Source organism: Podarcis muralis, chromosome 2 (assembly GCF_964188315.1).
Source record: "Podarcis muralis chromosome 2, rPodMur119.hap1.1, whole genome shotgun sequence".
Taxonomy (NCBI): Eukaryota; Metazoa; Chordata; class Lepidosauria; order Squamata; family Lacertidae; genus Podarcis; species Podarcis muralis.
The window spans coordinates 20729484-20746305 of NC_135656.1; the positions used below are offsets into that span (position 1 = coordinate 20729484).

The 16822-nt window shown below is 40.5% G+C and overlaps 1 protein-coding gene across 4 annotated transcripts; it reads left to right on the plus strand.

The window, feature by feature from the left end:
* Positions 1–107: 107 nt before the first annotated feature.
* ZNF207 (zinc finger protein 207) lies at positions 108–15634 on the plus strand. Of its 4 annotated transcripts, none has more exons than XM_028711747.2 (11): positions 108–285; positions 4113–4239; positions 5036–5174; positions 6584–6754; positions 7637–7712; positions 9978–10048; positions 11533–11693; positions 12480–12569; positions 13642–13884; positions 14424–14586; positions 14783–15634. In XM_028711747.2, exons 1-11 carry the CDS (start codon positions 245–247, stop codon positions 14941–14943), a joined length of 1443 nt encoding a protein of 480 aa, XP_028567580.1. In that variant the 5' UTR covers positions 108–244; the 3' UTR covers positions 14944–15634. The 4 variants fall into 4 exon arrangements, with proteins under 4 accessions (XP_028567580.1, XP_028567572.1, XP_028567599.1 ...); XM_028711739.2 differs by having other exon boundaries at positions 109–285; positions 9978–10078; XM_028711766.2 differs by lacking the exon at positions 12480–12569 and having other exon boundaries at positions 110–285.
* Positions 15635–16822: the final 1188 nt, after the last annotated feature.

Below are 16822 nucleotides of genomic sequence, written 5' to 3' on the forward strand. Positions count from 1 at the left end.
GGAGAAAAGAGCGCGCCGCGATTTGACCGCACAATACGTACTGTTCCTCGCCCCGCCCACCTCCCCTCAATAGGCGGAGGAGGACACGCGCCCGCGCACTGCATTCTGGGAATCCGAGGGTTCGGCCGGAGGGCGGCCATTTTGTGTCTCGCTGAGGAGAAGAGTGCGCGGGAGGACCCGGAGGTCGAGCTTCTCGTCGTTTTAATAGTTGTTTTTCCTTAGTTAGGCCGCCGCCGCCGTCGTCATGGGACGGAAGAAGAAGAAGCAGTTGAAGCCTTGGTGCTGGTATCCTTTTTTCCTCTTGGCGGGCGGGTGGCCGGGAGGCTTCTCGAGCTTGGAGAGGAAGAGGTCGGGCGGCCTAGCCTGGCTTTTTCCCTTCCCTCAGGAGATGGAAGGGACCCCCGGCGCCTCCTTCCACTGGGCTTCGAAGCCAGCCTCCTTTCCTGACTCCACCTGCCCCCGCTCCCAATATCCACCTGGGCCTAATTCAAATAGCTCTCGAACCAACACAGAATTTCCATAGGGAACGGATTGGATTTGTTTTCTTCTCCTGCCCTCTCGCGCGCCTCTGGTTGCCAACGTTTCAGTCGGCCGCTGCAGCTCTGCCCCGTTAACGAAAACTTCCCTCAGCGTAGACATACCGGGTTGGCCACGTTCATCGGCCTGAAAAGCTTCAACTTGATTATTTCTGCCTTTAAAGACACAAAAGCAGGGCAGGTTGAGTGGTTGAGGTTTCATTTTTTGTGCTCCATGAGCCACCGGCTTCTCTCATATATTCCTCGGTGTTTTAGCAGACGACCCAAATTTTACCAGTTGATTCGGTTCTTATCAATTTCAGATGCTATTTTCGAAGAAAGGGGTGTTCCACATAAGTGTTGGTCTGCGGCCTGAACAATCCATTCTCTTGGGCTTTGCCTTCTCCACACATTTCTCTCTCCCTCCCCCCCTCCCAATTTAGGTGTTTGTGATAGGTTTTGCTTTGAGTAGTCATTATGTTTTGACCACGCCGTGAATAATGTTTCTCCTGGAAAGATGTTTGAGGATGCATGAGATATAGGAGAAAATTTGGGGTTGTCTGAGTCTTGTTTTTCTGAAACACATCTTGTTGAAGTGTAGGTTGCTAGGTAGAAAGGGGGAGATATATTTTAGGTAGATCTGCCAGTTTTGTGCCTTTTCCTCAATAAATAATGGTGGTGTCTTAGGAAGAAAAAGGATATATTGGGGGTATATAATAATACTGTTGTTTTTAAATAAATTAGCCTTTTTGCTTGTATAAAGCCATTTGTGAAATTGTTTTGAAGTACCACATTAGAAATGAAAGGGAGGTGATTTATAGGAAATGTAGGTTACTTTAACTCTTGTAGAATATTAATCGACACTTATATCTGCTCAATATGATGTATGTGATTTCCCCATTTTTATTTTCACGACCCTGTAAGGTAGGTTAGGCTAAGAGATGGTGACTGGCCCAAGGGCACCCATGACTAAGTAGGGGCTTCTGACCCTCTAATCACTTCACCCCACTGGCTCTTTGAGACTAACCAAGCAGTCCCCGCAAGGGGCAGGGGGAGTCCTTGGTAGAGGAAGCATCCCTTCATAAGCTCTGCTGGCTTGTATTGACAAAGACTATGTAAACACCACACTTTAACCCACACACACCAAAAATGAATAATGGGAATTGTAGTTTGTTAACTACAATTGCTAGAATTCTTTGGCGGGTAAATATGTTTTAAATGAATGATGTGTACACAACCATAAACAGAAGCAAGGGAACCAGAAGCTTTAGTTTGGAGCCCTTGTGTTGTATCTGGGCATCTTACAGTTCCAGGCCCTCCCCTGGTTCACCCCCTACTGCTTTTGGGACACCAGTGGTGAACAGATCTATTATTCTAGAGGTTCTCTGAGAATGGTCCTCTCTCTCTGCTGAGAGGAAGATTTGCGATATCCTGTAGCCTAGGGACCACCTTATTAAATATTGGTTATATTTTTATTTATACAGACTTTCCCATAAACACTTGTGTTCAACACTGCTCATGGTACAAAACCCACCCCCCATTTTAAATCATATCTAAAAACTGTTGAAGTATAACCAATATACTAATCTCAGTATGAGAGTTTGAACAGGAATACATAATAAAATACAAGATCTTTTCAGTTAGAATAAGGTGTGTTTGGGGAAAATAAGGAAAGATTAGTGTGTGCATCCCTTGATCCAGAATAGCAAGTCAAATTAAACTTGATATTTGCCCTCTAAAACTATTCTATGGGCTCAAATTAACTGATTATATATAATGTATATTGTGACATTCTTGTGCCATAGCTCTACCTTCAGCACTCAAATCCCTTGTTATTAATTAGTATATTTCATACTTTTGTGAGTAGGGACTCTTTCTGGTCTCCAAGAAAGAGACTCGCAAAGACATAATTAGAGCTTGCAGCTTGGAAGGCTAACTGTACCCCTATTTTGTGTTAGGACCAGTGTTAGAAACAGAGATATGAAAGCTAGGAGCTAAATGGCACCTTAGACCTAGGTTATAGTTGCAACAACAGAATGTCTATGTGTGCTTTTTTATAACAAGAATACAAAGTTGAAAATGAATGAACTGCAGCTAAAATTCATGTTCATTTTTCACATGGTCTAGTCCTTCCCCTGCCCATCCCCCTAATATTCTTAGGAGGGTCTCTTATCCAGTCTTCAGAGAGTAGCTGGAAGTGGGGAGGCAGAAAAAGGTCCTCCTTTCCTTCACCTCTGCAGCTTTAATCTGAAATCTTAGGTGCAGTACTGCGCCCAGAGCTCAGAAACTACTCACACGAATGAAATTCCCTGTCGCAAAGTGCGCCTAGAACAATGGGAGTTTCGAACACTGGTTAGGAGGCAGTTGCCATCTGCAGCAAGAGTGGGCAGAAAGTAGCTCAACATTTACAGAATGTCTTGAGTGATTTGCAGTAGAGTGGCATGGGTTTCATTCCCAATTTCGCAGGAAGAACAAAACTGCTTCCCTGCTGAAATGTAAACATTGATCAGAAATGGGTGTTTGAGTGCAAGAATTGTGAGCTCTGTTCACTTCTAGTATTTAAAACAAATTTCTAGGCTCAGAATGTGATGAGAAGCACCCTTTTTGAATTTTAACTGTATCTCTTTTGTATCTACCAGAGCCAGTTGCCACTGTCTCCCTGGTGAGGCATGATGCCAAGCATATAGAACCCCTCCCCTGATTTTGATGGTGCCTCAAAAGCTCTGCAAAACAAGACCTCTCCAGAAGAGAGATTTGATCAATTCTCTTTGTTACATTAAGCTTTGTGGCAAATCGTTCAAATCACTTTGTAACAGAATTGCTTCTTGTTGCAAATAAGAGAAGGGGTGTTTTTTTCTGTAACAGACATTTGCAAAAAGGCTCACTCTTCTGCCTGCCTAGAAGGCCAACATGACCTGAAATGTGGCAGAGCTAGGGTAAGGGTGCACTTTATTTAATGATTGGCAGCTGAGCCATAGCAGAGATTGTGGGTCCCTGAGCTTAATCCTCAGATTCACTATGCTGTGATTTCCATATCATTAATGATCATTTATGTGAATCTGTATACCCAGGCATCCATTTTGCAGTCTTTGCTGCGCAACATCCCTTCCTCTTAAAGACATATTTTTATAACTTTACCATGGGCATAGTGGGCATAGACAGATTTAATGCTTGCGGGATCTACTTTGGTATTTCGCTACAACCCCAAGATGCAAAATAGTTACAGGAGATGGGTGGAATCAGATGCAAAATAGTGGCCCAAGAGACATAGACCCACAACATTTCATTAGCCCTATATTAAGATAAGCTACAAATTGCCGTCTCAGTTACTACAGATCACTGCAAATTCTGATAGCTTTCAATTTGAAAGGAGAAAGAAAGATCATTTTTTTAGTGTTGAAACAAACTCTTAGATCACTGGATGATTTATACTAGGTTCTATCAGTAGGTCCCAATGTGCCTCCTGCCCACCCTCATTGTATATCCACTTACCAAAGAAATCAAAGTAATTAATACATTTTAAAGATCTGTAGCATTCCTTGAGAATAATTATTGTAACCTTTTTACTTCCATGCTTTCCTTAACAATGTGGCATAGGTATTGTAATAGGGATTTTGATGATGAGAAAATTCTTATTCAGCACCAAAAAGCAAAACATTTTAAATGCCATATATGTCATAAGAAACTGTATACTGGACCTGGCTTAGCTATACACTGTATGCAGGTAAGTCCTCAGGTTTATCCTTTTTTTTACATGGTGGTCTGCTGAAAAGCAATGTGCTGTTGTTTTGTAATCATCTTCCATAATTTATGAGTATACTAGATTTCAGAACCAGCTGCATTAATGAAAGCTCTTCTTTGGTTGGTCACAGTAGGCCTTTGGGCCTGATTTCCCCAGGATAGTGGATACTATCATGACTTTATTATTTGGTAGTTGATTGGAGTCTGGTCTAGTTCTAATTCTTTAAGAATTTAAAGCTACATTTGTAACTACTATTATAGTCCTTTGCATGCTTGTCTGGGAGTAAATACTAGCATAGGATTGCAAATCTGAGCATGCTTCATGTGGAGAGATTCCCATAGAACAGCCTTTTTGTTTATCCCCTCTGTTGAGAGAGAGTGTGTGTGTCTTTCTACCTGTATGCAGAGTGTGTATGTGTGTTGACCACACCCACTGCCAGCATGTGACCCTTGGAGGATGGTCAGTATAAATGCAGCCCCAAAAATGTTAGTCCCTGTTTAGACCTAATTAGAACTAGCCCTGCTATTTGATTTAGACTAGTTCTGACTGCACTTGAGCTAACTAGAATATAGTAAACTGCCTCAGTTCAGATTATTTGTCCATTTAGCTGTGATCTATTTTGACTGGCAGCATTTCAGAGACTTTTGCCATCCCTGTGGTCCTTCAATCTAAGATGCTATAAGTGCTACAGAACCAAATTATCTAAATTTTTTAAAACATCAACCACCATATTAGTAACTTACCATGGTTTGAACTTATATTTGCCTACTTTTCATAGGTACATAAAGAAACAATAGATGCTGTTCCAAATGCTATACCTGGAAGAACTGACATTGAACTGGAAATCTATGGTATGGAAGGCATTCCAGAAAAAGACATGGATGAAAGAAGGCGGCTACTTGAACAAAAAACTCAAGGTAAATTGAAATACTTCAGTATGGAAAGGGCTCAGTATCTAATTATCATGTTCTGATGAATATCACCAGTGAGTGATAACTGTGAGATTACTGTGAGCAACAGAGATGTAAATCTAGACATATAGGTATTTTATGGGTCTTTTAAATTGTTGTGACACTAAGGTGCATAGTTGCACACTTGTCAACCTGCTTTTTTATGGATTGCAACTTAAGTCTTGAAGATAAAATGTGGGACTCAGTATTGGGTCTGAAATGATATTGTTTGTTTTTGGAGTAAATCAATACACCTAATAATGGTTGTAAGCATAGGCTTGCCATACAAGGGGAAAATTCCGGACACGTTGTGGTCTTTAGGTAAAAATGGCTTTGTGAAGATTTTCCCAAATCTTCAAAATGTGAGGGGAAATCCAGGTGTATGGCAATGTGATGGGGAAAGTAGCGGAAACAGCTCCAAAAGCTTAAAATCACCATTTTGGGGGAGATTTGTTCCCAAAAAAGCTGAACAATTTAAGAAAAGCTCAACAACTTTGTGAGTGTCAGGAATTTTACTTTTTGAACAGCACTATTATAAGCACCTTATGTGTCCACCTTTTACAAAGTTGGTGGGATCGGTAGTGGGATGCCAGTGGAATTCTGGTCCAACTGAAATATATTTTGCCCCGTGGTTTCTGGCTTCCAGGTGGACTCCTATTTGTTTAAAATTGCTTTCTTGTTGAAAAAAGAGAGGAAATAATTTTACTGTGTTGCTGTGTGATCTTATTCTGCATTAGCTATTATTAATACTATGATTCTTATAACCAATTAATAAAATACCAAGAACCAGCAATATCTCTAATCACATCATTCAGCACAGTTATTGGTTATATATTCTGAAGAGAGAGCAGGGGAAGCTGCCTTGAAAGGCTTAACCCTAAAAGGTGACATATATGTTAAAAAAAGAAAGAAATATTATTTGTATATCAGTGGAAGCTAAACCAGGCTGTTTTATTCTCTTTGTAATGGTTGGTTATCAAGGTAATTTGTTGACATTTGTTTACTTTTTCAGACTAGCAGAAGATTCCGATACATCCAGTAATTGGCATTTTTAGTGCTGGTTGCTCCTTCACTTGCACTAAATACTCCCAATTTAGGTTTTCTGACCCAAGTAGCAAATGATTAGATTGTGTAATGGATTCTAATTACAGTTTAAACAAATAAATGAATATTGTTTGTAATTGCTCTAAATGTTACTGAAAGAGTCGTTAGTTTAGGTTTAACCCTAGTCTCTACTGTTGAAAAGGAATATTTATGAGATAAAAAGTATAAGGCAGCATTCCATTTTATTTGAAGCAAATTGCAGGTAGAGTGATCCAGGATGGAATGTGTTTAAGAGCAAATAATTTAACATCTGAATGTTAAAACTCTTCTAGCGGAAAGCCAGAAAAAGAAACAACAAGATGATTCTGATGAATATGATGATGATGAATCTTCGGCTTCAACCTCATTTCAGGCACAGCCTGTGCAACCCCAGCAGGGATATATACCACCAATGGCACAGCCGGGTTTACCTCCTGTGCCAGGTGCACCAGGAATCCCTCCAGGTAGCTAGATGGAAATAGTGTGATGATTGTCTTAGAAGTTGCTTCAGTAATGGGAAAACTTTAGTTGGAAACATTTTGTGAGGTGCTATTTGAAATATAATGGGTACTTATAAACAATAATTAGTTGCTCCATACTGAATACAGTTTATGTTCTTCCAAATATTTGAGAGCTGCAAAACCAATCTTCTTAGAGGGGGAAATCTCTAAAATTGCCTTGAAAATATTTGATTGGAATTTTAGAAACGGCTCCAGTTTTGCTAGCTACCAGACAGCTTCACATCCCTGAAACTGTGGTTTCCATAATATGCAACCTGTGGTTTGGAATTTGGCTGCTCTTCCTTGAAAAGCTGTGCGTGGACATAAGCAAATGTGTAGAGAATTCTGGGGTATATTGACGGAGTTAGGAAAACAGATAGAAAACGTTGGTTATGCAACTTTATTTGTGACAGTGTAATGCCATCTTTTAACCAAGCCCTCTGGGCGGTTTGCAATACAATTTACAGGTCACAATTATTTATTTCTCAAGTGGAAGCTACCAATCTCTAATGGTCTTTAACAATGGAAAGGGTGGCTTCTTTTTTTAAAAAAACATGTGACACGTGGTACTCTTTGACTGAACTAGCAGTAGTCTTTTGTATTCATAAACATACTTTGCGCCATAATTTGGAGCAGCAGGTGTCTCAAATGGCAGAAGGGGGAAATCCCGTGGATAATATTAATGGATAATTTTCTATGTTGAACTTCTTTTATGTTAACGGAAAGGGTTCATGATCATTCAGAATATTTCTTTAGTGAACTAATCAGTATTCTTACAAATCCTGTATTCATCAAAAAAAAAATGTGTACAGTATCAATAATCAACACACATTCTCTGGCTTTCAGGTATACCACCATTAATGGCAGGTGTTCCACCAATGATGCCTGGAATGCCCCCAGTGATGCCTGGAATGCCACCTGGGTAAATAAAAACAGTGGATTAATAGTGTAGTCCATGCCTAGACAAGCATGCTTCATTTTCAAATCTATCTTGAGTTTTTGGACTTTGAAGTTGCACACTAATTATACAATGCTCTTCTTAAAATCAAGTCTTAACATTTCTGTCAGTGGGCAAGGATACTCCTTTTCTCTCTTTATACCCTTCATTATGCATTCATTCTCTTTCCACACACTCAGCACTCCCATTCATACTTAACTCTGTCTCACACCATCTGCATACATGCCTAGGGCCCTGGTGTGCCAGACCCTTTCCCTTGCTGCTCTTCATCTCCCTGGCAGAATCTCTTACCCAAACTGTCTTTTTCCTGCTTTGTCATTCTCTCCTACTCCACCTCACCCTACACAGTTACTCCTTCCCCTCGCCACTCTTTTTCCTAGCTGATGTATCCATTGTCTGCCTTTACCACTCCCTCCGGAAGAGATAGAAACAACAGGAAGGTGTGCAGGCAAGCTCAGTTTCCAGTGTGGCAGCTAGTGTCTGACTGAAAGACACAAGGCTTCTCTGGCTTATCTAGCAGCAGTTCTTTGCAGAACAAATGAAACCACAGTGGGGCTGAGGGATGAGGTGGACCAGAAGGCAGCATCATGGGTTTGATATAGCCTGGACCTGGTTTCCTGCCCCTGTTCTACATGTTACTGATTCAGATGGTTCCCAAAACAATGTTGCCAATTTTCTTGGGCCATTAAGAACAACTTGGCACATACTGGAGTGGCTGGATGTTTTCCCAGTATCATTAGTTCTCTCCAGTGGTTTTGAATATGGCTTTCCAGTGTGGTTTTGGCAAAGGGGTCTGTCTGCTTTTTCGGTTTTTTGAGTTGGAAATCTGATCTCCCACTCTGCTGCTGAGTTCTGCCTGCTTCGCACATCCATCTAAACAACTTTCCCAGGCATGGAGGAAGTGGTGAGTTCAGGCTACCGCATCATTGTGCACTTGGCTTCCCCTTCTGGCCTTAAGACATAACAGTTGAATGGCATCCCAGCTGGTTCTCTGCATGCTTTGAGTTAAAGTTGAAAGGTATGGAATGATTCAGACACGTCTGCCATGGATAGCTAATGAAAGCTGGAACTTACATTTCTCAGTGGAAATCCTTGGATGTCCTTAATAACATTGTGTACCACAACCCTTCCCCTGTCTGGTGGTGCTCTACAGATGTTCTGCACTACAGTTCCCTTTGGGGAAGGGCTATAGCTCAGTGGTGACTCCCTGGAGAAGACACTGATGCTGGGAAAGATGGAGGGCACAAGGAGAAGGGGGCGACAGAGGACGAGATGGTTGGATAGTGTTTTTGAGGTTACCAGCATGAGTTTGACCAAACTGCGGGAGGTAGTGGAGGACAGAGGTGCCTGGCGTGCTCTGGTCCATGGGGTCACGAAGAGTCGGACACGACTAAACAACAACAACAAAATAGCTCAGTGGTAGAGCACATGTTTGCAAAAGGTTCCTGGTGTTTCCAAGTAGGGCTGGCCTGAAACTCTGAAGAGCAGCTGCCAGTCATTGTCAGCAACGCTGATCTAGATGGACCGGTGGAGTGACTTGGTATAAATCTGCTTCCTTTGTTTCCATCAGCCCCAGCCAGCTTGGCCAGTAATCAAAGGTGATGGGGAAATAAGAGTTCAAAACATATGGAGCGTGGCTTAACACCAGATCAGTTATTGTGTATGTTAAAGGTAAAGGTACCCCTGCCCATACGGGCCAGTCGTGTCCGACTCTAGGGTTGTGCGCCCATCTCACTTAAGAGGCCGGGGGCCAGCGCTGTCCGGAGACACTTCCGGGTCACGTGGCCAGAGTGACAAAGCTGCATCTGGCGAGCTAGCGCAGCACACGGAAACGGCGTTTACCTTCCTGCCAGTAAGCAGTCCCTATTTATCTACTTGCACCCGAGGGTGCTTTCGAACTGCTAGGTTGGCAGGCGCTGGGACCGAGCAACGGGAGCGCACCCCACCGCGGGGATTCAAACTGCCGACCTTTCGATCGGCAAGTCCTAGGCACTGAGGCTTTAACCCACAGCGCCACCAGCGTCCCCATTGTGTATGTTACTACTATGGAAATTCCAGTTTTGGTGTTTTATAGCTTCTGTTTTGGAAATACGATGTTTGGTGTCCTTTTAAAAAATTAATAAAAATTATTGAGAGAGAGAGAAATAAGGACCACACAAAATTGGGGAAGGATGCAACATTCTGATATGCATTCTTTATGGCCTTTACCATTTTCTTCATTCTTCATAGGATGATGCCAATGGGTGGCATGATGCCTCCAGGACCAGGAATCCCCCCTCTCATGCCTGGTATGCCACCAGGTAGGTCAGGAATGACGAATCCATACTGTGGTGAGAGTTACTTTATTTTGTTTTTGAACTGATCTGGAGTTGCTGTTACTTCTCTGCATAAAATGGTGCACTTTTTATAGGGTTTGAAAAAAATGGCACAGAAAAAAGTTCGCTCTATGTTATAATTCTCCTTTGGAACATTTTTTTTTTAAAAAAAACCCTCAATCTGGACATCTAACATAACTGTATGGCATGGCAGGGGAACACTACAAAATGAAATTAGAGTTGATATAAAAAGTTCTTAGTGCAAATAATTTCGGGTGGCTCATACTTGGAAGTCTTGGCAGCTTTCACCTTGATTGTGACTGTTGGCACCACTTAATTTTATATCCACCTCTAAATCAATTTGTGAATAAAGATGCCATCTTGTTCCAGGGATGTGGTAAGAAAATAATTTCCTTTGGTTATTTTTTAATTTTTGCAAATATAACATAGGAAGGTTTACTTTGCAGGCACAGCTAAGCCTGGATTTTTCCTGCCCCACCCCTGATGTCCTATAAGATGTTAGATATAGGGCAGATGGTTACGGCTTGGCTGAAATGGCATCAAGGGACCAAAGGGGAGGCCTGAGAGGCCAAATTAGGCACATAGGCTGGCGATTCCCCACTTCTGTATTAATCACCGAAATTAATTTAAAAGGGTGGTTGGCCATAGCCCCATGAGCATCATTATGTAGTGGTGGTGGTGGGAGTCATTTGTTCTGCAAGGATGGGCAGGTGCCACTGCATTATGGTGGTATCTGAGGTTGCTGCAAGTGTGTGTCATTGTGGCATGGGACAGACTTTCTAAACTTCAGTGTACTATGTTGGTTGTTGGGTTTTTTCCCACTGTCGGCAAAACCGTCTGAATTTTGCCTGGCTGGAAAGATGCCTACTGTACAAAGTTTGAGTCTTATTTATAGCTCACTTTTACCTCTTGCCATGTCCACCATTGGCATGTGGCTACTGAAACATTTCACATAAAGGACTGACTTGACAAAGCAACGTGAATGTGCCGACGCTCAGAGAGAATCTCACAGCCACTTTGCTGCTGCTCCCCCCCCCCATTCCTTTTGGCCACCTTTTTGCGCAAATTGGGATTTGTGGTTAGCCTTTGTCTTCGCCAACTACGATGCACAAGCCAGAAGAGTAAAGCAAGCACATTCATACACCAATTCTTGAAGTTGCATGATCAGAGCAGCAGCATTTGATCTGACCTCAGGCCTTAAGTACATATGCACACACAACATAAAGATCATTTGTAAAAACTATTGCTACCAAAAAGTTGGATTATGCTCCTAATACTAGTTTACTATCACAGTTTTCGTAATTGTGGTTAGTTATGCCTTCTGTTGAGTTCTAGCTGTTCTCTGTTATTTAATAGAATATTGGCTTACCATTAAAAAAGAATTTAACAGGGACATGTTTTGATACTAAAGTCTTCAGAAAATTACCATCAGGATAATTTTATTACAGGTATGCCACCACCTGTCGGTCCTCGTCCCGGTATGCCTCCGATGACACAAGCACAGCCTGTGAATGCTCAAGGTGTACTTAACAGACCTCCCGCTCCTGTTGTTGCAGCACCAACCCCTCAGCCTCCCGTTACTAAACCACTTTTTCCCAGTGCAGGACAAGTAAGTGTGTTTTACATCCTGATAGGAGGATTTTTAGACTGTGTTTATCCTATCCTATGTAAGTTGTAATAGCCACGCTGCAGGAACACCAGCACTCAAATCACTGGGGTTGTTAGACAGATTGCTTGGTATTTGCTCCTATCTTATGCTGGAATTACTATACAAATGTAGTCTCAGAATGCAGGTTTGCTATTTGCACCTGCTGTCTTTCATGCTAAGGTACCATTTTAATTTTTTTGCAGAAGAATAAGTATGTTTTGATCTTTGTTACCAGGTGCTCAGGGCCATGTTTCCATGAACAACTTTTATAGCCATTGGAACATCCTTAAAATTATAAATTCATATTATCATAAGGAGAAATCACAGTGAGTGAGCAGGAGCATGCTTCTGAAATGATTTTTTAAAAGATTATTCTGCCCTACAATGTTTATTTCATAGTCAGCTAAAATAAACTGTTAATCCTTCTCCTGAAAGATAAAGCAGGTATGCAGTATTGAAATAAAATGCATACATAGAGACATTTGAGAACCACTTGCTGTTTAACAGAGTGGAATGGTCTGTTTGAGAGATACATGCTCTCTCCTGTTTCATTGGATTCATTGTAAATGAATAAGTCTTGTATGACTTCCAAGCATATTGCAGAGTCCTTCATAATGCGTTGTTGCATTTTGAACTTCTGCAGGGAAGAGACTCATTTACAAAAGTCAATCCAAGATCCTTCCTATTGGTTATCTTTCACGCATATATTCGGAGTCTGTTTACTGTTTCGTTTCTTTTATGCTACAGATGGGGACACCTGTCACAAGCTCAAGTACAACTGCATCCAATTCAGAACTGTCAGCACCTTCTAAAGCTCTGTTTCCTAGCACAGCACAAGTACGCAGGAAGTTGCAGTTTAAAATTGCTTTGCTGGTTAACCCTTTAGACCGTTATGTAAACATTAAAACATCTACCTAAACATCTTCAGATAATTGCGGATTCCTGATTATGTTTAGCTGTTAATCTCAATCTTAAATTGTTTGTATATTTTTTTTTACAAATTGTGCATAATATTTTGGTAATAGAAATAAACAAAAGATTCTACATTGTGGTTCTAAAGGGTTAAGAAGAGCATGAAAGCAGTTGAGTGCGTTTTAGTTGGCAGTGGTTTACTTGGTGCATGGTTGTTTTTTTCTAGTTTATGCTGTTATTTTTTATGCATCGTGATAAAAGTAAGGAAATGTCCAAACAAAAAAAGGCATCATGTCTTAAATCCCAACCTATCTAGTCCTGAATTTGAAATTCAGTGGTGAGTGCAGAATTTGTGCTATTGCTTGTCAAAGCATTCTCTCATAAGTGAAACTAAGAGCCCCCGAAGTAAGAAAAACATGTAATAGCTTCAAAGTCATAGTAGGGTTCTATCTTACCCATTTGATGCGAATAGTTTGTAGGAAAGGAAAGTAGTTCAGTTTATAAATTGCTATTTGAGGTGTCTCAGAACTTCATTTTGTTTTTATGCAGAGAATGCTTTTAAATTCACCTGGTTGACCCACTAGCATTCTTAGGAGAAAAATCTTCCCATATATTCTAATTCTGTTTGAATGCTAACTTGCCTAATACTATTCTAAACCAGTAATTTCTAGATTGGCCTAATTACAAAAATAACATTTCTTAATAGATCTGAATTATATTGAACATGAAAAGATGAAAAAGGGACAGCAACAAATAGTTACCCAATTTGTCTTGCTTTTGTTGTGGTTTTTGATCTGCCACATCTCAGTTTTGTAATGTGTTTGTGTGTTGGGAGACACTATTACTCTTTTCATCCCAGTTTGCTTTGTTATGTAATGGAGCTGAACTTTTACTTTATGCTAATCTAGCTGTGCAAACAGATTGTAATGTTACAGTGTTTAGATTTTTTGCATTTTAAATAGCATTGTCCTTATAATTTAACTTTGTGTTTTTACAGGCTCAGTCAGCTGTTCCAGGGCCGGTTGGTACAGATTTCAAACCTTTGAATAATGCACCTGCAACTACCACCGAACCCCCAAAACCTACATTCCCTGCTTACACACAATCTACAGCTTCAACCACTAGTACAACAAACAGTACTGCAGCTAAGCCAGCTACTTCTATAACAAGTAAGCCTGCTACCCTTACGACAACCAGTGCAACCAGTAAGTTGATCCATCCAGATGAGGATATATCACTGGTAAGTTAAATAGGATTTCTCCTTGCTCCATAGTTGTGAGGAAATGATCAAACAGTTGTACCGTTTATGTAGCAGCTCTGCTTCCCACCTCTTCCCTCACCATTTAATGTGCCTAACATGAATTATAGCAAATTTAGAATTGCTTTGTTTTCTGCGGTATACTTCTCAGAGCCCAATACGGGTAGTGTTAAAACTCATGTCAGACTGCTTCATATTTATTGGTGTGCTTTATGAACTAGATTTTCAGACTACAGTATAATGGCACAATCCATAATAACTGAATAATCCCTAAATCCTGCTTTGAAAGTACTAGAAAAAGTTAATGCAGAAGTAGAAATTGGTAATGTAACATTTTGTTATACCAGAATTTACATGCTATGATATGTATCTCCATAAGTTTGAAGATGAGATTTAATTGGTTGAGTAAGCCAATTTAAATAGTCTTCCTTGAGTGTTACCTAAGCTGTACTTGTGTCTCAAACTGACCTTTGATTTGATCTCATATTGTTGAAATTCTCCCTGTGTGCTTCCCTTCATAGGAAGAAAGAAGAGCACAGTTGCCTAAATATCAGCGTAACCTCCCTCGACCTGGGCAGGCATCCATGGGCAATCCACCAGTTGGACCAATGGGAGGTATGATGCCACCGCAGCCGGGAATGCCCCCCCAGCAACAAGGAATGAGGCCTCCAATGCCACCCCATGGTAAAAACACACTAAAGCTTCTTGAAGCCCTATACAATTTATGTATTTAATTATTTCGCAGCGTCTATATGCTACTTGATTGTAATACGAGCTTGAAGCGATTTACAAAAATACGCAAGTTGATTGCAGCCTAAATGCTTTACTAGCAGTAGTATTGCTTAAAGGTGTTTGTAAATTTGTTTTTTTACCTTCACAGGTCAGTATGGTGCTCATCACCAGGGCATGCCAGGATACCTTCCTGGTGCAATGCCTCCATATGGTCAAGGGCCCCCAATGGTGCCTCCTTATCAAGGTGGACCTCCTCGACCGCCAATGGGAATGAGACCGCCTGTAATGTCGCAAGGTGGCCGCTACTGATGCTACTGCAAACGCTCTAATAGGTTTGGAGATTAAACCTTTTCTCATCTTGTGCTGTTAATATAGCCAAGCTTCCATCAATTAAAACTTCGTTGTGACTTTTAGGGGAGGAAAAAAAATCTTTCCACATACAAGGAACTTTTTGGACATTCTTATTTTACATGGCAAAATTTGTTTAGAATAATAAAACAGGAACTTTCCCTGATGTTGCAATTTATACTGTATGGCTTCTTTTTCATGTTTCATCTAGGTTTTTAGAAGTGAAGTATAGTAAATATGGTTCGTTAAATTGTGAAGGCGCTGGAAATACATGAACGTACCATCTTAAAGGCAAGTTCTGTAACCTTACGTTGCTGTTCATAAAATCATGCCTTCACAGCACTTCCGGTGCTGTTGGACTTCATGTCCCCAACAATAGTTTGGTGAGGGCTTTTATTGTTACCATCTACTTGTACACTTAAGTCTGAACGTGTAACGATATTTAATGTATTTAGAGTTTCCTGTTGCAGGGTTTATAAAATTGACCTACTAAGTTCACGTGACTTCCTGTACTGTTAAACTTTATTGTAATAAAATGAAAGAAAAAAATTGTCTTTTTATTCATGACCAGCTGTGGACAACTGCCTGAAGGTTTGTACTGATGCATGCTATGGTAGTTTGTGGTATAATAAATACATATTTCCTGATGCTACATTGATATATTCTGAATTATTTGAACTTCAAAGTCACTACTTTAGCTGTATGCTGTAGCTGACTCCTGAACAAGTAAATAGACCTGTACACTTATTAAGCAGTTGCAACAAAGTCTTAGGCTTAAGAAGACATGTTCTCCCCCCCCCCCCCTGAATGGTGCGCTTTCTTAAGACTTCTTCATAGCTCGCTGGTTATGATATTGGTGTGCTCTTATGTTTCCTATGTGTAAATGTGCTTCTACTAAGAAAATGCTATTGTAGAGCACATTTTTTGGCCTTGCTTCGGTTCTTCCTCAGTTTAGAGACCTCAAGCTACTTAACCTAACTTTTTTTAAAAAAAAACAAACATTTTTTATTAAAGATTTCTCTTTATAAAGCTTAGGTGCAAGCATTGGCTTCTGTAATAAAGGTGACCAGCCGAGAGGGATTCACCATAAAACATAGGTTGCAAAATATCAGATTAATCTTAATCAATTGATCAATTAATCTCTATCTGGGCATAGCAAAAAGCAGTCTGGTTAAAAACTACAGCTGAAGCTGCCCTGTGTGATTCAAACATTGTCCTCATTTTGCCTCATGACTGTGTGTCAAGAAAACAGCTGTGGCGAGGTTTCAGCTGTGTCTTTAACTGGACTCTGTCCCATTTATAAAACCTAGCAGGAAAGGGGGTAAAATTATCTCCTTGGATGACTGAGCAGTTGTTGCTCTCAAAGGGCATGATGTGTTTGGGAGGTTTTGCCTCAGCATTTTGAGCCTTGTTTCTTTATATGCAGTACAAACCAGATCTCTTTTTTATTGCTTTCTGTTGTTAGCAAGATAAGTATTTCCATGGGAGTTGGGAATAGCAAAACTCCTGTTCCTACTTCCATCGGTTGATTTATAAAGACAAATTCTGTTACTGTCATTTTTGCACTCCACCCCTAGCTAATAGTAATATTGCATGTTAACAGCACCAATTTGTAAAGTAAAAACTATTTCTGATTTGCGTACAGTCTACTTCAGTCCTTTGCTTGGTCTCAAAAAACTTTATTGTTCATGCTTGAAGTTCCTTTGCTGCTTTCTGTACATCCTCTTTTTATATTTTCGTAACTTTCAAAAATATCCTGCCTTCCATTAGAAACTTTGGCTTTGTGATCTTCACTCATTGTTTTAAGTTGTTTTAAGTTTTCATTTTGAGAAATTTCTTT